The sequence below is a fragment of the Macrobrachium rosenbergii genome, chromosome 21 (genome assembly GCF_040412425.1).
Source record: "Macrobrachium rosenbergii isolate ZJJX-2024 chromosome 21, ASM4041242v1, whole genome shotgun sequence".
NCBI classification, from domain to species: domain Eukaryota; kingdom Metazoa; phylum Arthropoda; class Malacostraca; order Decapoda; family Palaemonidae; genus Macrobrachium; species Macrobrachium rosenbergii.
The window spans coordinates 14,897,390-14,921,389 of record NC_089761.1 but is presented as its reverse complement, the minus strand read 5'-3'; the positions used below and the strand labels follow the sequence as shown (position 1 = coordinate 14,921,389).

The window sequence follows — 24,000 nt, the reverse complement described above, 5'->3', positions numbered from 1 at the left end:
CAGAGAGAGAGAGAGAGAGAGAGAGAGAGAGAGAGAGAGAGAGAGAGAGAGAGAGAGAGAGAGAGAGAGCATATGCGTGTGTTGCTATATGGTTTTTTATTATTTAGTGTTGCGTCAATTCTGTTGACAGTGTTCTTAGACAAAAAAAAATAAAAATAAAATAATTACCAATGGGAGAAATAACTGGAAAAGATTTAAAAATCAAATTACCTTTCTTATTTACCTACATTTGTCCTATTAGCAAATTAAAAACATAGCTATGGTGTCCGGATAATGCCACAAATTATGAAATATGCTGATTAAATAAGACATGTACGTCCGAAATACTTTCCCCGTTCTTTTTCATGGCCGAACTTCAAGCACATCAAAATCGAAAACTAATCAAATTCGCTAAAGGGCATTATGTCACAAAATCCATTATTATCTAGAAGACATGAAAATGACTACGATTTAGGGGATCTGATCTGACTATACATAATAAGATACAATACGCATTCATATAATTTCTTTCCGTTCATAACAAACAGTCTATGGGTGATAAACTCCTGATTTAGATTTGCCGTCCTCAAGCCCGGGGATAGCCCCCTCACCACTGTCCCAAATGCAAGCATGCAGAAAGGAGAACCCTTGATCCGAGGTTGTAGACAATACGTAACAGGCTCAGGATCCAAACCAGCCTCCTCGACCTTCTATATTACCATATTTTTTTTAACCTTTTCGTTGGATGAGTCGGTAGAGCTGTGGACTGGCACTCGCTGGGCCGGAGTTCGATTCCCCGGCCGGCTGGTGAAGAGTTAGAGGAATTTATTTCTGGTGATAGAAATTCATTTCTCGCTATAATGTGGTTCGGATTCCAAAATAAGCTGTAGGTCCCGTTGCTCAGTAACCAATTGGTTCTTAGCCACGTAAAATAAGTCTAATCCTTCGGGCCAGCCCTAGGAGGGTTGTTAATCAGCTCAGTGGTCTGGTAAAACTAAGGTATCCTTAACTTTTACGGTATGGGAACATTAGCGTTAATAATAATAATAATAATAATAATAATAATAATAATAATAATAATAATAATAATAATAATGTATTCATCATCGTGTATCTGATTTCGAGAATTGTATATAAGATAAATATTCGGTCAACCTATAAGAAAAAAGAGAGAATCTGCAACCAACTACAATAAGATACTGCAACAGTTTAAGCACGAATGATAGAAGAAACAAATGAACGGGTTCAAAATAACAACTATAAGCTAAATAAATGAGGAGATAGGGATATAACGAATGGCTTCGATGGAGAAGACAATCACAAAGAACAGTTCTTTAATGTCGAAGAAATTATAAAAAGAAATTTTTTTTTTTCAAGTGCAAACAATGTCTTGTGTCTGTGATCTTGCAGCATCATCTGGTCTCAGCTCTTTACGGAAAATATTACAATGGGTGTTCTTGAAATTTGTCAAAAATGACACTATCGAAATCCAATGCAGTTGGCGTAAATGGATCTGGTTGTCTCTAAAAATTAGAAATGCAGTCACATTTTCCATTTCTCTCTCTCTCTCTCTCTCTCTCTCTCTCTCATTCATATATATATATATATATATATATATATATATATATATATATATATATATATATACTAAAGGACCTCTTTCAAACTGGATGGTATCTGAACGGAGTTTTTTATTCTGAATAAGAAACTCCGTTGGATACCATCCAGTTTGAATGAGGTCCTTTAGTAATTTACTAATGCACAGAAGAATTGTGTATGTGAAAAGTGATATATATATATATATATATATATATATATATATATATATATATATATATACATATATATATATATATATATATATATTATATACTCATATATTATATATATACACATTTTATACACACATATATGTATGTATGTATGCATGTATGTATGTATGTATGTATGTATAAAGGGACGACCATCCAAATATCCTTCTCTGCGTGGAAGGACACGTCTAATAAACTTCATGTTCAGACTTATCGTCGTCCATCCCGAGCCAACCTCTTTCACCACTTGTTCCTATCGGACAGCACAATGCAGGTACGTTAGTTCAAGCTTCGGAACGGTACGTCCTGTCCTTGGGGTCTGAACACCTTCTTACACTCCCATCTATTACCATCTATGACTGTATATTCATCTTATGAATAGCGCCACGGTCAAGTAACGGAATGATAAATCTATAATAGTAATGATAGTGATAATATTGTTAAATCTATAATAGTGATGATAGTGATAATATTGTTAAAAGTAACTTCATTACGATCATCAGTGCTAAGTTGTTGCTATATTAAGAAGGCTATGTGAAAGCCAGTCCTCTTATTGCATAAGCTTTCAGTTCGCCTTGTACCTCTTATTGCATAAGCTTTCAGTTTGCCTTGTACCTCTTATTGCATAAGCTTTGTTTGCCTTGTACCTCTTATTGCATAAGCTTTGTTTGCCTTGTACCTCTTATTGCATAAGCTTTGTTTGCCTTGTACCTCTTATTGCATAAGCTTTGTTTGCCTTGTACCTCTTATTGCATAAGCTTTGTTTGCCTTGTACCTCTTATTGCATAAGCTTTGTTTGCCTTGTACCACTTATTGCATAAGCTTTCAGTTTGCCTTGTACCTCTTATTGCATAAGCTTTCAGTTTGCCTTGTACCTCTTATTGCATAAGCTTTCAGTTTGCCTTGTACCTCTTACTGCATAAGCTTTCAGTTTGCCTTGTACCTCTTATTGCATAAGCTTTCAGTTTGCCTTGTACCTCTTATTGCATAAGCTTTCAGTTTGCCTTGTACCTCTTACTGCATAAGCTTTCAGTTTGCCTTGTACCTCTTATTGCATAAGCTTTTTTTGCCTTGTACCACTTATTGCATAAGCTTTCAGTTTGCCTTGTACCTCTTATTGCATAAGCTTTCAGTTTGCCTTGTACCTCTTATTGCATAAGCTTTCAGTTTGCCTTGTACCTCTTATTGCATAAGCTTTCAGTTTGCCTTGTACCTCTTATTGCATAAGCTTTTTGCCTTGTACCACTTATTGCATAAGTTTTCAGTTTGCCTTGTACCTCTTATTGCATAAGCTTTCAGTTTGCCTTGTACCTCTTATTGCATAAGCTTTCAGTTTGCCTTGTACCTCTTACTGCATAAGCTTTCAGTTTGCCTTGTACCTCTTATTGCATTAACCACTTATTGCATAAGCTTTCAGTTTGCCTTGTACCTCTTATTGCATAAGCTTTCAGTTTGCCTTGTACCTCTTATTGCATAAGTTTTCAGTTTGCCTTGTACCTCTTATTGCATAAGTTTTCAGTCTGCCTTGTACCTCTTACAAAAGCTTCAGTTTGCCTTGTACCTCTTATTGCGTAAGCTTTCAGTTTGCCTTGTATGTTGAACTTCATAGTAGTTAACCTTTCTAGGGTTAACATTTCAAGTCTCCTAAATAAGTTGTTCCAGAGAATTCGAAATTAGGTTACGACCAAATTCTCTCTTCGCAAGTGAGTTGTTTTCTTTGTTTTTTAGTGGGGGTTTCACCGTAATTGCTGGGTTGTAATTTTCCTGTGTTTAGCTGTAATTGTGTGTTCAGATTTTTCACATATCGGTAATCTGTTCCGTATAGCCGTCTCGTCCTCATTATTATTATTATTATTATAAAACGGATTTTTCATTGTTCTATATGTGTATAGTTCTAAATTGTAAATGATAATGTTAATACTGAGGAAATAAACCAAACATCAGCATTAAAAAACTCACCATATAGTCATAGAGCAATAAAACTATATTTTATGACTGGAACATTGAAATAGTTTCTTTTGCAAAAACAGTTATTAGTATCTCTCGTACTTTAAGCCTAGACAACGTTTGCAACAAAGTACCGCAAAAAAGGGGGTGGGGAATGATGAGTTAATAAAATGCAACGTTCAGCGTCTCATGAGCTAATCAACCAATTTTAGCCTCTCGTGTAAACACCTCTCTCAATACTCTTGTAGCTAATACGGCCATTTTACTTAATGATTGCTCCGTTATTTCACAAGTGCTACATTATGATTGTCTCATATATTACTTAGTTCATTTTTGCAATGAGCTTTCTTATGATATTAACATATTTTCTTTTACTGAGACCTGTTATTTTTCAATAACCTTTTCTATTAGCAGCGTTTTGCTGTCCTTCTACAATATTGCACATACCATCCCCCTCAATGGAGGGTGATTATGCCAGTATCATCATTGTCATTCGTAACTCTAAAATGGTTCCATATAATCACTCTTTCTGCTTATGCGCATTTCTTCGATATATTCACAAGTCGCTCCTATTACCAATATTGTTTGATCTGCATTTGCAAAATCATACCAAAGGTTTTACGCTAAAATTACCTGATAGGCGAAGGCTATTCCCCCAGCCGTTGGTGCAAAAGACTGAAGGTGCTAGTGGTTCAGGAAAAGTTGGACGAATACTGTTGATATTATGCGCTGTTTCCCAGCCGTTGAGTGAACAAGAGTGATCAACTTACTCTTCCTGTACATGAACAAATAACATTTTGTTATTTCCATAGATGTTTGGCGAGTAAGTCTGATATTGTACTTTATTCGGCCAACAGTCAAGTAAACAGGGATGCTGTATACCGGGTTTGTGTTTTATTTCCTAAACCGTTAGGCAGAATATCAAGGTTGTGTTTTTGTGATTTTCCGAACTATGCGAATAATAAAGCTGATTTAGTTTTTGGTACTTCAGTAAGCATTAAAAGGTATATTGGTCTTTACGTGTATTAGGAGCTCAACCTTTTGGTATATTTCAGTCAAAATAGTGTATAACATTCATACACATTACGGGTAACCTCAGTGTTGTAACCTTGAATATGTTACAGTAGTCGTGATAGTGCAAGCATTCACTGTATTTCTCAACCTTAAATACGTTAGATGTCATAGTGTAAGCATTTATTTTTCACTGTCAGATTTGGAATGATAGTTCAAAGTAAAATCCAGTACTTCAAACTTGTACATAAATATCATCAAAAAGCAAACTACAGTGGGTTCATGGACAGTCTAGGTCAATCGGTTAAAAGTCCCATGAGCGATCAATTAAGCTAATGAACGCAGTTGGTTGCATGACGTTGAGTAATCGGCCAATGTTGGATGACTTGTCGCTTCGTCCCTGAAACACTTCATTAACACCAACAGTTTTTCAACACTGTTAAGTTTGGTTCTCACGGCGCCTAACATAACACCAAGATTACTCAGAACATTCATATTGTTACCCATAATGCCTCACAACTGTGACTTTAACATATCGTAAGAGTTCCCCATAATGTTTCACTAATGTTACCTATAGCATTTTGCTATTGTCACTACTATTGCCAGCGACGTCTCATTTATCCATCGAACGACAAAGGCGACAAAAGTTAGGTCTGGGTGTGTGTACTGAACGGGGTGGGTGGGCTTGGCACTTTCTCTCTCTCTTTCCCCTCTCTCTGGAGAGCGCTTGTTCAATCGGCCTTCAAAAGCTGCCTGATGCCATCAGTAAATAGAGATCGTAAAATCTCATACTCTGGGTTCGCCTTGGCGTTGCTTCGCTAGTTGGGTTTCGTCTCGACAAATGAGTCTTTTCACTTATTACTTATCGGATCTCGCCACCACTATCTGCCTTTGATATACTCGTATTTTATCTAATGTGGCTCTTTTAGAATAATCTGCTACCAAGCTCTATGCTGTACATTTTTATGTTATTATTTTTCTCACCTGTCTCATGATTTCGTGTATTTATTGACCATAAGATTAGTGTTTTTTTAAATTACTGCCAGACGTTCACTAGGAAATATTTCTAACGTTACTAACTGTAATTCTTGAGTGGAAAAAATGGCCAACCTAAATTGATCCATTAGGAAAGATCCGTTTTACTCCTCTTGCCACCATCTTTAAAAAAATAAACATTTAGAGTTAGTATTAGGACTTTGGCAAAAAGTCATAATTTTTACCTTCTAGAATAATAGCCATTATTTTTACCTTCTTATATAATAAACAGATATATGCATTAGATTCCCGTTACCAAACTTCTGTCAAATTGGTTTCTGCCCCAAACTGATGGGATTATTTTCACGTTCTCTCTCCTCTTCACGATAGCCTGTAATTTACTGTATGTACTTCAGTACTTCAGAGAAATTATTGGCGCTGCGCGAACTACCCTGTGATGACAATTACCCCAACAACTGTCATTTAAATCGGCGTTCAAAACATCAACCAGTTAATCGCACAGTTCGGTCATCAAAATACTATTTTTAATGACATTAATTACAAACTATATTTCATCTATAAAAAACAGATCTTTTAAATGGTGCACGTAGGGGATATTAAAAATATGGTTTTCTCTTCCTGATTTGGTTCTTATGGACCCTCACTTGCATTATATAAAAAATAGTGATGGGTGGTAGTGTTGAGTGGTACTTAGTCAGTTGTTCAAGAACGTATGTTTTCGTTTCCCAACAAAACACAAAAAATAATACCCGAGAGTGTTGAAGGAGCATTCGAAAACTTTATACTTTGGAGTCTATTAATTCCAACTTCGGAAAATTCCCAGAGCTTCCTTATATATCTAAACAGCTATTTGTAAGGATTCGTCAACGTAGCTGATTTTATCATCGGCTTGCATACATCTTCAACAAAACGCAACTAATCTGACAATGCAAAGTCAATAAAAGGCAGTCTTGTGTAGACTGAATTCAAGCAATTTAATATCTACTTATATTGCAAGCGCATGAATTATGTGTATATATATATATATGTATATATACATATATATATATACACACATACATACAGACATATATTATGTATTTAATGTATATGTATGTGTGCAACAACGATAGTCTACGGGTATTCAACTCCACGGTTAGGCTTGCTGTCTTCTAGTCCGGGGCCAGCCTCTCTGTCACCACTAGCACATAGATAACGATGTAGAATGAAGGTACTTTAATCAGATCTTCGGTGTAAATGCTTGAATATGTATCATGTTTACAACTGAAAATACAGGTATAAACACGTACACTGAATCATGCGGGCTGTTAGATACATCGCTAGACGGTTAGATAAACAGGTAAACATCACGATCCCTTGAAATATACGAAACTTCCACCTGCTACTTTAAAACCGCAGCGGAATAACTATTTTTATTTTGGCAATCCAGTTGGATGAATTCCTGGAAACGGGATCTTTTAAGACGTCTTACACCTGGTCCAAAAAAGGCGAGACTTGGAGAGTTTACCGACAAGAGCGTCGGCGTCGTCTGAGGGGAGGAGGGGAGAAGGGAGGGAGGCTGAGAGAGAGAGAGAGAGAGAGAGAGAGAGAGAGAGAGAGAGAGAGAGAGAGAGGCTGCTTGATGCTAGGAATCATGCGTCGGCTTTAAAGTAAATACACCGGTTGTAGACTGGTAATTATTTTGATGCCGCTTCTCGTCTAAATTTAGGATCGATTTCGAAGGAGAAAGAGAAGAGCGGGGAGAAGGATTGGAGAAAGGGAGGAGATAGGGAGAAAAGGAGGAGAAAGGTAGGGGAGATGGTAGAGATAAGAGATAAAAGAGGGGATTAGGCAAGGCGCGATTGGCGAGATGAAGAGGCAACGGCCATGTATGAGAGGTTCAGGAGATAAAAGAAGAAAAATATTACGCTTCTGCCTTGCCCGTGGAATATCTAGAATTTATAGCCGTTTACTTAAAATATACGGCTGTCTCTTACAAATACATTAATCGTCTATAATACCTGAATACTTTGAAATATATTCGACTGCAAGTCTCCCGTTCCATTCACTTAAGAAATACCTACGCACCTAAAAAGAGAATCTCTGAAAGGTCGATATTGCTCTATTCAAGGTCACAATTATCGTAAATGGAACTCTTTAAACCCTGCCCTCTATTCTCCGGTAATGCGAATGCACACGATTCTTAAAGGCTTTTCGCCATCACGGCCCCGCAACGAGCAGATAAAGCACCAACACAAATCCGCATCGAATTCCACTCAGCGGAAATCACACTTCAGATCTTTATTAAAGGTGGAGAAAATGTCGGCTTTCGTCAACTCGTGCCCGCCGCTCCATCTGTCAGGATTGGGAAAGAATAATTTTCGAGTCTCTCTCTCTCTCTCTCTCTCTCTCTCTCTCTCTCTCTCTCTCTCTCTCTCTCTCTATATATATATATATATATATATATATATATATATATATATATATATATATATATATATAAGTATATATATACATACAAACATTAAGCTAAAAATGTCGTTTAATATCCAATGCGCGCTCTTGATAGTCGAATGGTTTTGAACGTCGACTGGAAGTCGTTTGTCCTTACTGTCGAATGTTCGAGTCACTTCTTAGGTACCAAACAATTCATCACCTATAATTCCTCTTCGGTGATATTCCCGAAGTAGGGCGAATTGGATATTATACGATGTTTGTAGCTTAATGTTTGTATATAATATGCCACGGTGATATGATAAAAATTCACAAACACACATATATATATAGATATCTTTTTTCCCTTGGGGAATATAGCAAGCTAAAGAGTTGGATACAATTTTCACTCTGGCAACGTATTCTAATGTTCGTTGGACAAAAATCACAGGCCATATCTGTATCTAAATTTACCCAAATGATATTTAGCAAATTTATAAGTGGAGGTCTATGGAGTTTTGTGGACAGATGGGTTGCTTGGGTTTCCATTCAGATAGTGATTCAGGTTTTTAACAACCTGCCAAACTATGGACTAGAACTAATATTTTTGTCTGCTGCTTATCTACATGAACGTATCTAAGCCCTTGTAACCTATGCTTAGACACATACACTATTATAGATTCAGTGGCTTAAGAATTTTCGCACCAAGTAACGGTGTAATGAATCTAGATGACTGTCTTGCGTGAGTTTTTCGCGATGGAAAGTGTCCTTTGAGAAAGCGCCCTTACGATTGGCCTATTCAGACCTCAATTGCCCGTTTTCATACAATGTAGCCGGGGGAAAAGCTTTCAATAGATGGAAATTCCTTAAAGGGAAGTTGCCCCCGTCACAGATGGTTTTCTGACTACTGAAACCGGTCCTCGGGTGAGGCCCACCATTATATTATATTATATTATATTATATATATTATATTATATTATATTATATTATATTATATTATATTATATTATATTATATTATATATATATTTGTGTACCAGTGTACCCATTCAGCGAAAAATGATAATACTAATAAAAAGAGAAGAGAGCAGGTCTCGACTCTATGGACGTTATGTACCGTCGGGAACTCGAACGGAAGCGTAAATAAAATGTAAATGGATCAAAACAACGAATACAGTTGAAAAAGAGCGTCTCTATTCAAGCTGAACAAAACAAAAAGAAATGACCACAAATTAACTGTCATTTTCATAATACGTCTCGTCAGGATGAGGTTAGCTTATGTAGGCCTATGGAATACCCAAAAAATAGGTATTGCAGGGATAGCAATATATCAGGATAAGTTTCTTAAAATTTGAGTTGGCAGTCAGTGACCTTAGCAAAATTACATCATGTGATGTTAAAGTTTATCACCAAAGAAAAATCGACAACTATAATCCTGAATTAGCAGTTGCAACATTTGCCATAACGTCTATTAAGAGAGAGATCACTCATCATTAACGCAAAACTACTGGAAAGAGAGAGAGAGAGAGAGAGAGAGAGAGAGAGAGAGAGAGAGAGAGAGAGAGAGAGAGAGATATATATATACAGTACATATATGTATATATATACATACATATATGTATATTATATATATATATAATATATATATATATATATATATATATATATATATATATATATATATATATATATATATACACAGTATATACAGTATATATATATATATATATATATATATATATATATATATATATATATATTACACTTGAAGCAACAGCACAAATTTAGTGTAACTGATAATAAATCCAAATACATCAGTAAATCTTAATGCAGGGACTGTTGCGGAAACTTTAAATGGTTTATCGGTACAAATACTGTCTAATGCTGTCGGATTTTCTGAGATCCAGATCTGCTTTAATAATAATCATAATAACAACGCTGCAGAGAAACGGACAAACAACAATGAGAACTAATTCAAATTCATCAGTACTTGCTAGCCTAAAGCAAACGAAATGTCCAGAGCTGCTATTGTTCTTCAAGGGATGAGAGGCTGGCTTTCATAAAAAAGATGATTATATTAGGGGAGAGAGAGAGAGAGAGAGAGAGAGAGAGAGAGAGAGAGAGAGAGAGAGAGAGAGAGAGACTTATGTACAAAGTCTTTTACACAATAACATGGTAAAAGTACTTTTGTTTCATAAGTTATTTTATATATATATAATATATTATATATATATATATATATTTGTTTCCTATATATTTATCATAATATACTGTATATATATATATATATATATATATATATATATATATGATCTTCGTCTAAGATATTTACTTGGTAAAAAACCCATAGTCTTTAATACCCTACAATAGTAAACAATTCGGCACCTCACCAATTTTATCAACCGGACTAATGAACAGAACCAGACCAAATTGCGATGTACAATTCTCCAAAAGGGGATTGTGCTATAAGGAGATGTACCTTGATGTAATCATACATATACCGTAACTCACAGAGAAATTAGAGGAACTTTCTTTCACAATGTATCATACAAGACAATGTTGTTATACTCAGACCTTCAGAGAGTATAAAATGTAATTATTTACCCTATTGTTACCGTACGTTTTGAACTCGTATCACTAAGGGTACTGGTCTTGGCCGAGTATTTAAGTTAAAGTATGGTACAAAGAGCAGGGTTTGGTTTGAATCAATAATTCCTAAGACGACTTACCCTCAAATAGCCTGAGGGACATGGGACTCTCAGAAAGGATACAGGGGTAGGAGGAAATGGATAAGGAAGAGAAATGCAATGAGATTTGGGTAAGCATCACGGAAATCCTTAAGCGTTCCTACTTATGCCTAGATGTGAAACAAAAACAAGAAAAGATGTTTATTCTAATTAGGAGCTTCTCATCAAAAGAAGACATGCCTTAACTCTAGGTTAAGCTATCAGACATAGGTCTATGATACCATGATGCTAGTTTTAAGGAAATTAATAATTTAGTCCTCTTTTTCATTAAAAATTTGAAATTTGATTGCTGTGATGATATCAAGATATTTAGGATTAAATATGCAGTTGTTTAAAATTGATTTTAAAAATGTACAAGATTTGAATATGACTCAGCTCCATCTACTATCCAAATACCACATTCTCTGTAGAGTTGTATCATTCTGCTTTATTACTCGCAGTTACCTCATACTTCTCTGAAATATGACTAGGAACACACTCCACAGTGACGGCCGAGCAATAAATTTAAAACAAAATAGGACAGATGTTTTTTCCCCTTGGGTGGTGCGAAAATTTTGAACTGCCACCCACGTCACCTCAGTTTCCCCTGCTCACCAACAGTGAACAAATAAAACTATTTTATTACTTAAAATTGATGAATTGATTCCGTAAATTTATTATTTTGCCAATATACCCCCGAGGCGAGTCAGGACATTTTTATCAGCTAAAGGATTTTATTGGAAAACTGATATATAATAGCGGGGGGGGAGCGTTAAGAGAAAATTGCTGGAACATTGACAGATCTGTCTGTCCTTCTTCTGGCTCTCTAAAAACGTCCGAGGCCCGAGTTCGAGTCTCAGGCCGGCTAATGAAGAGTTAGAGGAATTTATTTCTGGTGATAGAAATTATTTCTCGCTATAATGTGGTTCGGATTCCACAATAAGCTGTAAGTCCCGTTGCTAAGTAACCAATTGGTTCTTAGCCACGCAAAATAAGTCTAATCCTTCGGGCCAGCCCTAGGAGAGCTGTTAATCAGCTCAGTGGTCTGGTAAAACTAAGGTATACTTAACGACGGTAGGGCCATCCAAGTTGCCTAGCAATTCCAAATTCGCTCTCCAAGTTTGGTCTATTGTTATGTCCCTATCGACCACGAAATACAGAAGTCTTGAAACGGGAATCTAAAGAAAAGGAATAAGATGTGACAACGAAATGCTTTTGTATTGCATTTCATGTTAATTATTCAGTTTCATTTTTATGACTCATTATTGCTCCCGCAGCCATTTTAGTATGCACACACAAATATTTTGATAACATCTCAATTTTTAAAACCTCTCAGGAGTTTTTAATATTCTGCCGAAAACTATGTATGTACACGCGCGCGCGCACACACACACGTATATATATACAGTATATATATATATATATATATATATATATATATATATATATATATATATATATATATATATATATATATATATATACAGTACGTATATATATATGTGTGTGTGTGTGTGTGGGTGTGCGTGTGTGTACATAACATCACTGTGACATCTTTTTCACTCACAAACATCCAAGCTACAAATGTCATTCAGTACCCAATTTGCTCTACCTCGGAAATAATACCGAAAAGAAAATATATCTGTTAAATGGACCCAACAGCAATTACCCTGACTTTAGTGACGAGTTCTCTTACCTACCACTGGACTGTCAAGAGAGAGTTTTATATATATATATATATATATATATATATATATATATATATATATATACACATATATATGTATGTATGTATATACATATACATACATATATATATATATATATAATATAATATATATAATATATATATATAATATAAATAGATATGTAAATATTTATATATATACATATGTATACAATACATATATGTATATATATAAATATGTAAATATACACACACACATATATATACATATATACATATATATATATTACCTTGCACCTTCCCGTTTAGACTAGGTCGTTAGCTCAAGCTGATTGCGGCTGACAACAGCTGACTTACTAACATGTCCATAATTCTCTTACGTCCTCAGGGGTAAAGTGGGGTCTAATGACATTTGCCTAAAGTTCCCTCTTTACACGGGACCAGTGCAATAGTTAGAGCTAATAAAATCTTAGTGATTACTCATCCGCAAGCAGTGGTTGTCTCGTAGAGTTACCAGATATAAAAAGAAGAGAAATTTCTGCAATTTCAGAAGTTAGATTAATTTTTACATATATTTCAGGCACTCTTTCTATCCCACTGTAGTTTTCAATAAAGAACCACAATTGTTGATTACTTTGTGCAAAGCATTATGGGTCTACCGCTGATTAATTGTCGCAGCTTAGTCCCCCCGAACGCTGATCGTCCCAACCTTGAAAATTCCGAACCAAAACCAGTAACGAAAACAGCGGAGTATTAGATGCGATTAAGCCACGCAAAGACACTCAAAGCAAGACGAAACTTCTTAATAAAACAGCGGATAAACCCATTTACAAAACGAGCCTTCAAGAGGAACCAAGAAAACAAGAGGAGAAGGAGAGAGAATAAAAAAAAGCAACTCTGCCATAGAAGGCACCGTCAGCATTTCTTCTTCTTTTTAAATTTTTCTCTGTCTGGTGGCGTTGGGATCAATACTTTAGTTAGCGCTCCTAATGAGATTGCCAGGGCTCCGCTGGTCCTCTAAGAAGGGCAGATTTCCTACTCGACCGTTAAACGTTGTAATTAAGATTTGATGATCTATTCGCCTACCGAGTGTCGAGGGCGAGATTCCTGGGTGTGTAAGAATGATTGCTATTTAAAGTAGTTCGGTAAGAAATAACTTTTTAAGATTAAACTTTAAGTTTTCTACTCGTAAAGATGTGCTGTGTAATAGAAGCTAAGATAGATTGTTGTTGGATAATAAATCATGCTACTGAGGAGGAATTGCCGCCCCAGCAAATGAACATATCCAGTGAATGATAATACTTCGTTTTTTTAAGAAGGAAAATTATCTAAATAAAGCTTATGAGAATGGAAAACGAAGAACATTTTTTTATAGTCTCAGTTGCGGTTGTATGGTCACTGAAGTATCGCAGCAAATGTCGAGAGTAAAATTTTTACCCTGAGGTAAGGTCAGGCTACTTAATTACTGTAATTATATTCGGGAATTCATGTGGATATTTCGGTAAAACTAAAAGTGCTGAGTAAATGCACCCCCGGAGAAGGCAGTGGTACGGTAGCTGCTGGCTTGGAGTCAAGGGACAAAAAATGATGGTAAGTAACATCAGCACTATATAAGTGCTACCGTAAATTTGCAGTCGTTCCATAGAATTCCAATGAATTCAAGCCACGAACCAACGCTGGCAGTCAAGATAGCTTAAGTAGTAAAGTCAAATATTTAAAAAAGGCATACAAGACGAAGGTCCAGCAAGAAAGTCAACGAAAACGGAGTCAAAATAAAACAGATAAAGTAGAAAGCTCATATACCTGCAACAGTAGCAACAGCAAATTAAAAAGCAGCATCATCAAGAAGTCTCAGGAAAAGCAGCAAGAGGGAGATTTTAAGATTAGATTGCAAAAGCAATTGCCGAAACCATTAGCAACATAAAATGCGCCGAAGCTTCTTTGGCGCAATCGAGTTTTCTGTCCGGTGGTGGCCTCAGCTACAGCCCATGAAACTCTTAGCCGCAGCCCATGAAACTCTGCCACGGTCCGGCGGTGGCCTATGTTGTTGGTACCTATATCGCTGCCAGACGTATGATAATGACTAATTTTTACCTTAAATAAAATTGAAACTAATGAGGGTAGAGGGCTGCAATTTGGTATGTTTGATGATTGGCGAGTGGATGATCAACATACCAATTTACAGACCTCTAGCCTCAGTAGTTTTTAAGATCTGAGGGCGGACGGACAGACAAGGCAGGCAGAGTAGTTTTCTTTTACAGAAAACTAAAAATATGTAAATGAATCACGAAAAGTGGCTAAAATCAGCACCTAAAACAGCACGATTAGTATCGAGAATATCAATTGTTTTCAGAACATTAATTCTGAAAACAGAAAGTAAAGCAATAAGAAATATGAGACACCAGGAAAATGGCAAGAAAAGTAGGGTCTGAAGGCAGTAAGAAATACCGTCTAAATATAAATATCTAAAATGTACGGAAGTTTCACTAAAGAGAGAGACACAACAAACAAAAACAAATACCCAGAAGCATCAGGAAAATGAAGGAAAAAAATACACTAACGAGCTACAGAGAAAATAATAAAACAAACTTGCAGAATCAACTGGAAAAGCAGCAACAATAAAGAAAATTGTGCGCTTCATATTGACGAGAGGTTGTTTGGGAAGGAACATGAGTATAAAAAAAAGTGGGTAACAAACGTAATAAAAAATGTGATAAAAAAAAAATACACGATGTGCGGAAAGACAAATAAAAATTCCTCAGCGAAAGTGTCAGCGTAATAACCATCAGGAGAAAAATACGTGAGAACAGCGTCAACAGCGGAGAAACAAAACAAGAAAATCATGAAACTCCAGCACAGCAGCAGAAGCAGAAGCAGCAGCAGAAGCAGCAGCAGCAGCAGCAGGGGCCTCTTGCAACGCCGCCGGCAGGCAACGTCCCCCGCTTGGCCGGGAGGTCCCCTCAAAATGATCTTTTGTCATTCCTGAAGAGGTTGTGCAATAAAGATGGCGTCTTTTGGGCTTTGCTCCTCTCTCCCATCTTCTTCATTCAGGTTCGTGTGGGAGAATACTAATGTATTTTCATTCGCTCCTCCGAGTTAGACGTGAAAGCGGAGCAAAGACTTCTATGAATCTACAACCAGCCAATGAATATACCTCCTTTTCACATTTTAGGAACTCTTTTGTATCATTGATCGCTTTAGGCTACAAGTTCAGAGATGTTTCCAGGGAGGGCAATGCATAGTCTGGTCGGGTTTTTCCCTTTAGTATTTCGCGATTTCTTTCTCTATACCGTCGATAAAGATGAGTCACAGCTAAATCATCTTACAGATATGCTTTAAGGAAAGTAGATAAAGATGAGTCACAGTTAGATCATCTTACAGATATGCTTTAAGGAAAGTAAGTGTCCTGTTTGGTTGAAATCCCACTTAGCGCTCACCGACTTCGGAATTTAAATCATAATTATGATATAATTTAACCAGGATTCAAAAAATCCTATGAACCAAAATAAAGCTGTACGTCGCACCTTTTGGGGTCAAACGAACGTTAACAGCCACCGAAAAAAAAATCGTGAAAATAGTTACAAATCGCAGTTTTGGAAAATTGCAACTTTCTCTAAATGGAGTTATACTATTAAGAAATAAAAGTTAAAATATGTAATCTGTACAATTTACAATGTTAATATAGTGTAAAATCAGTATTGTAATATGTTCATAATAAGACCATAGTAAGAAAAATTGAAATTGTGGCTAAACCACACTTTACATTACTTTTAATAATACTTAACGTTCTAAACTAATCCCTACCATAGTTAGCTAGCTAACTGCCCTGATTCTTCTTTCACTCATCTTACCTATCAGCTAAAAAAGAAATCGCATCCAGTTAAAAAACACTGAATGCAGAGAAACTTGATAACAAAAACTCAGCAGGATCTAGCTCTTATGATATTTGTTAAAATACAAGGCGTACCCTACCCAGTACAGGTATAGGTGAAGCGAAGTCTTAGCTGTATAAAGACTAAGCAACTGCAATGACTAACTATGGTATGACCACTGGCAAGAAATTTTTTCGTTTGTGAGATTTATCATGTTGGAAAATGAAACAATGTCTCATGACCGAGAACAGTCTGCTTATTTACAAAATAAATACATATAACAAAATGATATAATTCTTCCACTACTAAATTACAAGATTTTAGTTAATGTAAATCAGATGAACGAATATTTCATGTAAATCAGTTGAAAGAATATTTCAACTATGTTATCAAAATTCTGTCAAAAAAATCCGATAAATAGCTGCAACTATTGTTATCCCGGTTAAAGTACACGCACGTGAAAGGACTGGTGTATTTCATATAATGACAAGAAGTAATCCTACGCCATTGAGCAATTTAATCAGTGTAAACGATAAGTGTCTAAACTTAGCAGACTCTAATGGCAAAGCAGAGAAATAAAACAAGTATGAAACCTACTTTACTCGGTTTACCTCACATCCTATTTCAAGTTTCAATACGACTTAACACACTTTCCAACTTTTTATTTCCCCTGCAAAAACACCCTGAACCCTGAAGGATATACCCTAAGCATACAGCGATTTCCGTTGACTGATTTCCAAGAACTGGCTTCACAAATCACAATACAAACTATCCTAGTCGATTATTTAGTAAGCCTAACAGCAATAGAATTTTTTGTACTAAGTGAGTAACTAATAAAGTTCAGCATCAGGAATCCAGTTATAACATTTGGAAATCCAAGATAAGTAAAATTCCACGCAGGAAAAAGCGTACATAATGTATTTAAGAGTAAAAAATGCACTTGATTTTAAAACCTCGACTAATCCATTCATTGGCCGAACATAATACCAGTTCTGACGACCGCTATCATCCTTCCACGGCCACAATCAAGGCTTTCTGAGGCCCCCATCATATAATCTGCTGTAGGCTTCGTAGACTTTAGCTCGTTAAGGCTCAAGGTAGGTGAGGTGAGACGGCCCTACTGTAAACAAAACTGCTCCTGCTTAATAGGATCTTAGAAAAAAAGGAGAGGAGGAGGAGGAGGGGGAGGAATGGTGGGGCAAAGGGGGGGAGATGAATGAGGGTGAAAAAGAATGAATAGAGAGAGAGAGAGAGAGAGAGAGAGAGAGAGAGAGAGAGAGATCTTCGACTTCTGGGAGAAATTCGGCGAGGTCGGGTCGCCTTGGTTGTGTCGGGCGGGAGTTTAGGGAAGGTGAGAGGGGGCGGGGTTAGGGCTTGGTCGGTCCTCCGGTCGAGAAGAGGGGGAGGGGGTGCTCCAATGGTAGGTTGGTTTTCGGATATAGATGAAGGATTGGAAAGTGGATGGCTTTGATTGTTTGCAGGTGGGACATGGAGAAGTAAATCTGATTTGGGGAAGGTGAGAATGAAAACTGAGACGAGAGAGAGAGCGCGCGAGAGAGAGAGAGAGAGAGAGAGAGAGAGAGAGAGTTATATCGGGCACAGAAACTGAAATAAAATCATCAAAAACAGGTAAGAAATATTATAGGACAAAGTCCCGTGAATATGATGGGAAAGAAAGGTAAATTACTAAGTGGAATACACAACATCACAAACGTAAGGAAGAGGAAAGCGCAAGACAGAGTAAGGCAAGACGAATAATTCCAAATAACGAGAGGAGAGACGGCGGCGGATCGGTTGAATAGGGAACATGCGAGAAGTGAAAAAGAGTCCTCTGGTGGGAACGGGAGGGAGGCTGGGAGGGAGCGGAGATAGCGGGAGGGAGTAATGAAGGAGGGGGAAGTGGATCTGGCAGAGGGGAAAGAGGGGAGAGGGGAGGGGGCCAATGAAAAGGGGAGGGCGAAGCATGAGGGGTGTCGGTGCGTCAGCTGGAGAAGGAAAACAATGGCGTCTCTACTTTAAAGGGAACATGTCGGAACCCGCCTGGCTCCACTCTTCCCGCCACCCGCTCCCCCCGACGTCCAAAGACGCCCCCATTGTTGCTACCTCCTCCTCCTCCTCCACCACCAACACCTCCTCTTCAGCCTCAACCTCCACCTCCTCCTCCTCCTCCTCCTCGAACACCTCCATCTTTTCCCTCCACCACCATCGCAGTTTTTCATCATCATCGTCTTGGAAAAAACTGCTATCATTAACACAATACTAAAAGTCAGGTCACCTGCAATAGATTATTATTATCATTATGATGATGATGATTATTATTACTACAAAATATGTAAAAGTCATTATCATCACAATAAGCGCGCCACAATAACCATTAGCGTTAGCGTTCTATTCATTTTTGACTGGTTCTAGTTTTCCCAGAATTTTTTTATTCCATTGTGTTATTCTCTCTCTCTCTCTCTCTCTCTCTCTCTCTCTCTCTCTCTCTCTCTCTCTCTCTCTCATATTTCTTACAAATTTGCTCTCCCCTCTCTGTTTGCATCCTCCGTCCTTTTTACTCGTTCTTCATTTACACAATAGCTCTCTCTCTCTCTCTCTCTCTCTCTCTCTCTCTCTCTCTCTCTCTCTCTCTCTCTCTCTCTCTCTGTGTTTATGACGTCGGTGTATATTTTAAACGACTTTCTCTTGATGTCAGTATTTCATCTAACTATACGTAAATATTCTCAGGTATTTCTTCATGCACTTTTAGGAAAGCATAAAAGTTTTCATTCCATCGTAAATACAATACATAAACAACGGAAATTAAATAATTAAATTCTCTCTCTCTCTCTCTCTCTCTCTCTCTCTCTCTCTCTCTCTCTCTCTCTCTCTCTCTTTCCGTTAATGGTGACCTTTCGACTATAAAGCCAACTTTCTTGCAACCAACAATCCCCAGATCTCTCTCTCTCTCTCTCTCTCTCTCTCTCTCTCTCTCTCTCTCACAGCAATAACCTCCTGGATTATGGATTTATCAGTTACAACCAAGTTCTTCTTCTTCTCCACAAATAATGAAAATCCCAGACTCGGAACACTCCAGCTTTTTGTAAAAACCTTTTCTCTCTCAGAGTACTCCCGGAGAATTTTTTGCGCATTAATTACTTTCTTTTGTCTCTCGTTCCTGGTCTCCCCTTCTTGCACACCCCTCTCTATCTCTCCAATTTTTTTCTCTCTCTCATTCTTCCTATTTTTCGCTTCTCTTCCTTTTTTCTCTTCTGTATTATCTTTCATCCCCCAGTATCGAATTTTCCACCGGTATTTTCTTTGGTAATATCTCATCAAGCATATTACTGTTATTTCACTGTATTCATAACAATGGTTTTTCTGTTAAACATCACGCTATCGGATCGATTCTGCTCAACGTATTGATACTGTCGTACTAATCTTTACCTTTATATATATATATATATATATATATATATATATATATATATATATATATATATATATATATATATATATATATATATATTTTTATATATTATTTATATATATATATATATATATATATATATATATATATATATATATATATATGTATATTTTTCAGTTAACGCGTTCTTAGCTCTTCCAGGCGTAAGCCCCACTGCGTCTTCTTAAGGATATTGACTAGCTACGTCCTAGATTTGCGGGCTGCTCTATGAGCAAGAGCCCGTGCTAGCATAAAGCCAGCTTAATCAGTAACAACAAACGTCCTAGAAATACGTTTTCGTAACGTTTTCGAGATCTGGCCAAGCAAGTTACTAGACGAAAACCCATATTGTCATGATGCTACAAATTTCGGGTCTTTCCTAGATAGTGACCCCCAAGTGTTTTCAGGGGTCGTTGTCTACGACTAATATTTCTTGGGGGTCATTATCTTTATGATATTTACAGTCTTTTGTTTGCGTTTTTACGGTAATCACCAACGGGCTTGTACTAAACAAACCCTTGGGGGTCTCTATCTAGGAAAGATCCCAAATTCCGTTACTCAAGACTGGCAACCACTTCACAGTCAAGGCCCAAGAGCTACTAACAACAAACTTGGCCTCAATATATCAGTTAGAATAAGTCCCTGAACAAACTTTCAGTACGACAGCTCACTCATAATTGGCCAAAGTGCCTTTGCGGTAGTAGCCTCAACTAGCTACAGATTAAGATTACTAGCACGCAGCTTGTCATGACTTCTCCAAAATGCAACCACTTTCTGCTCATCCAAATGAATGTTTAATTTTTTTAAAATAATGACACTAAAGCAGCCGAAGGATACTAGCTATAGGCAATTATGAAATTCCAGTCTTGCCCCAAAACGTCACAAGCGTTCGAAAAACTATTTCCACTTACTAGTAGTTTCGTTTTACACATTTAATAAATAAGGAGGTGCTCATTGCGAATGACACTCGTTTATACAAATAAGTAACGAGAACTTTTAATGTAAAAATTTATATCTATTTTGGCGATACATTTAACAGGTAGTCAAAGTTCCTTTGCATAAACTGTTAAAGAGCTTCCCTCTTTCAAGAAAATGAAAGCATCCCAGAGTATGAGGTACTGAAGAAAAAATGTCTTGAGTACACTTGAGGAAACACAAGAAGTATAAGAAAGTTGTATCTACAGTACAGTAAGTAAAACTCCAATAGAGTACCAAGAGAAAAAAAAATTGGACGAGAATAAAGAGAGCCTGAAGGGAAGTGAACACACTCTCCATGATGCAAATGAACACTGCAACCCTGCGGAGGCATTAATGATAAAAAACGATGACATTAAGCATAAATAGATTCTGCCTGGGTCTGGAGTGAATCTAGTATATCCGAAAATAGCCGAAGTCTTAACCTTGGGAAACTGAGATAATTTAATCAAGGACACGGCTCTGTCATCGAATTGGCGAACTGTGTAAACTATCTTTACAAATACATTGGCTAAAAGTAAGTTTTATAAATGAGTTTATGTTTTATAAACTACATGCTTATTTGTTTGAGGAAAAGCATAAACATTTTCATAACAAGGGTTCCCTTTTCCTTGGATGGGTGAAATTTTTAGCTTATCCAGCGGGGCAGACATTATGTTTTGAATATAATATTCAGATTGAAATAGAGCTATTTTATCTTTAAAAACAGTATACAATAAGAGCAACAAAGTAGATAATACGAGTATTTGCAATATTACAGTTTTAACACTAATTTTTATATTATTGAAATCCATTGCAGCAGCGTGACACTAGTAATGATAAAAATTACAGCACGGACGACATTGCTTGAAAGAATCACCATATCGAAAAACAGCCTTGACTTATGATTTATGGGGAAAAATCACGAAAAGAGCGATTATGCAATAATTCACAAAGCACATAACATCTTTATTGAAAGCTTTGACCTTTGATTAGAGGTTAAGACAAATAAGGAGAGGTTCAGTAAGGTACAGGGCAGTGAGTTCAAAGATTTCATAAAGAACAGTTTAACATCTGCAACCAGTAGCTATTAGTTACTACAGTCAGAGTGCTTGCAACTGCGTTATTTTTAAAGGATTCATTTGTAAAGTCAGACGATTGATTTGGGCAGGTCCTGAAAAGTAAATATCTAAACACCCGACTATGTAAAAGCTTAAAGCTTAAGCTATCATGATAATCACGATGATAAAAGCAATATTACAAGGAAAACACTTAAAAAAACAAGTGACTGAAAACGAGAAAGTTAAGGGATAGGAGCTTGTTGCCTACATCGGGAAAGATGTCAGTGGAGAGTCTACGTAAACGGAATTGGAAATTATCATCAGCTAAACTTTCAATTTGATTTCCCCCAAAAAGGCCTGGAGTCAGAGAGAGCAAACGAACTTTGATTTGTGTGAAGTTGTTTGTAAAATTTTAATTATGAAACTTAAAACCAGGGTCAATAGTCTCTTACCGGCTCCAGTGAATACCAGTAATTTTAGCAGTTGAAAATGATGTTCACAGGTGAAGATCTACATTAACTATGAGCACTGATATAATCAGTTAAAGTCCTCAATTTCAATTCCAAAACGACTAACGAGAAATTCAAGGCCACTGAAGATCAGAGTCACAGTTACGACCTAAGGTCAAGGGCACTTGGCACTTCAAAGCGGTGACCCCAATATCGCGCAGACCCCTCAGAGTAGTATTTAAAGTATATAAACATCATCTGACGAACAAAAGGGCGAGACGCTTACCAAATCGAGAAGAATTGTAGTCGTTTGTCAAATGATGTCGAAAAGTAAAGGAAACCAATAAACGCAACCGCTTAAAATAAGAATAAAAGATAGGGTCAGTGACGATAACAACGAGCGCACATAATCACCCAGATGTGAAACGTTAAAAAATTCTACGTAATCGAAGAAGGAAACAAAAACAAAAGCGTCGACACTAAAATACTCTCGGCTTCCAAGAAAAAGGAACGGTGCAGGAACGTCGCCGATAAAAACGGACATAATTGTCCAAAAGGGAAGTACAAAAATCGTCTGCAATCAAGAGAGTAGAAAAAGGGGGGGAAAAAATCCCGCCGTGAGAAGCAATCAGAAAGAGCCGAGCGGAGGAGACGGACAAATGGCAGCAGTGAGCGAGAGGAAAGGTCGGCCAGAGAAATCAAGAGGCAAACAAAAGGTGGTGGTCAAGAAACTTTAAGGAACGTAGGAGGAGGGGGAGGAGGAGGAGGGAGGAATCAGACGAAAGAATGAACAGTGAGCGAAGCATTGTATGTCTGTCTAAAGGCAATATTTGTTTTCAATTACTTTCTAGAGGCTTTTTTTTTTCAGTCGACAGTGTGAGGAGAGTGAGAAGTATTTTTCATGGTTTATTGGACTTACTTTAGGTGTGAATTTACCATAAACCACTGGAGAGTATTTGCCCACCTAACCCATTATAGTAAATGCGAATCAGAATTTTTTGTTTAAAGCGGTATACAAGAAGTTCTTGACAAATTCTTGTAAAACTGGTCAAACCAACTTCTTGTTAAAGGGTTATTAATGCTAAAGGTATCCTCAACCTTGGAATTCCAAAATGAATAATTATTCTTCATCACGATATTCCAGGTTAAACTTCACAGGTCTGAAATGGCGTTATACGCTTCAATTCTCACACGTGATCACAGACTGAGTTCATAGATACTAAACTTAGAAACATTTACTGAAAAATATAGTTCATTAAATTGTACATTGAAGAATATTCACTCACTATACTATCAGGGCGTGTAGCAACCTTAACGTACTGATAATTCATTCTATTAACAAATAAAACTCCCAGCAATACGCTCAGATGCTATAATACACTTCATTAATCCATAAGATGGTGGTGTTGACATAATTTAAAGTGATAAAAATTAGGTCAAAAACAAAAAAAGGAATGAAAATAAAATAGCTGAATAATAATAATAATAATAATAATAATAATAATAATAATAATAATAATAATAATAATAATAATAATAATGTTCACCCGTCAAGAAAGAGTTAAGCTAAAATTTTCTAGTAAAAAAATAACAAAATAATATATACCATATACAGAGTAATAAAATAATAATAATAATAATAATAATA

At 36.6% G+C, this 24,000-nt stretch overlaps 1 protein-coding gene across 1 annotated transcript in view; it reads left to right on the top strand.

Moving 5' to 3' along the window:
* The window catches only part of LOC136849393 (cyclic nucleotide-gated channel beta-1-like), a 45,801-nt gene that overhangs the window by 16,486 nt on the left and 5,315 nt on the right, over positions 1-24,000 (top strand). Inside the window, exon 3 of the mRNA XM_067122745.1 lies at positions 15,358-15,619. Coding sequence (XP_066978846.1) covers positions 15,358-15,619 — 262 coding nt within the window. The remainder of the gene's footprint in view (positions 1-15,357; positions 15,620-24,000) is intronic.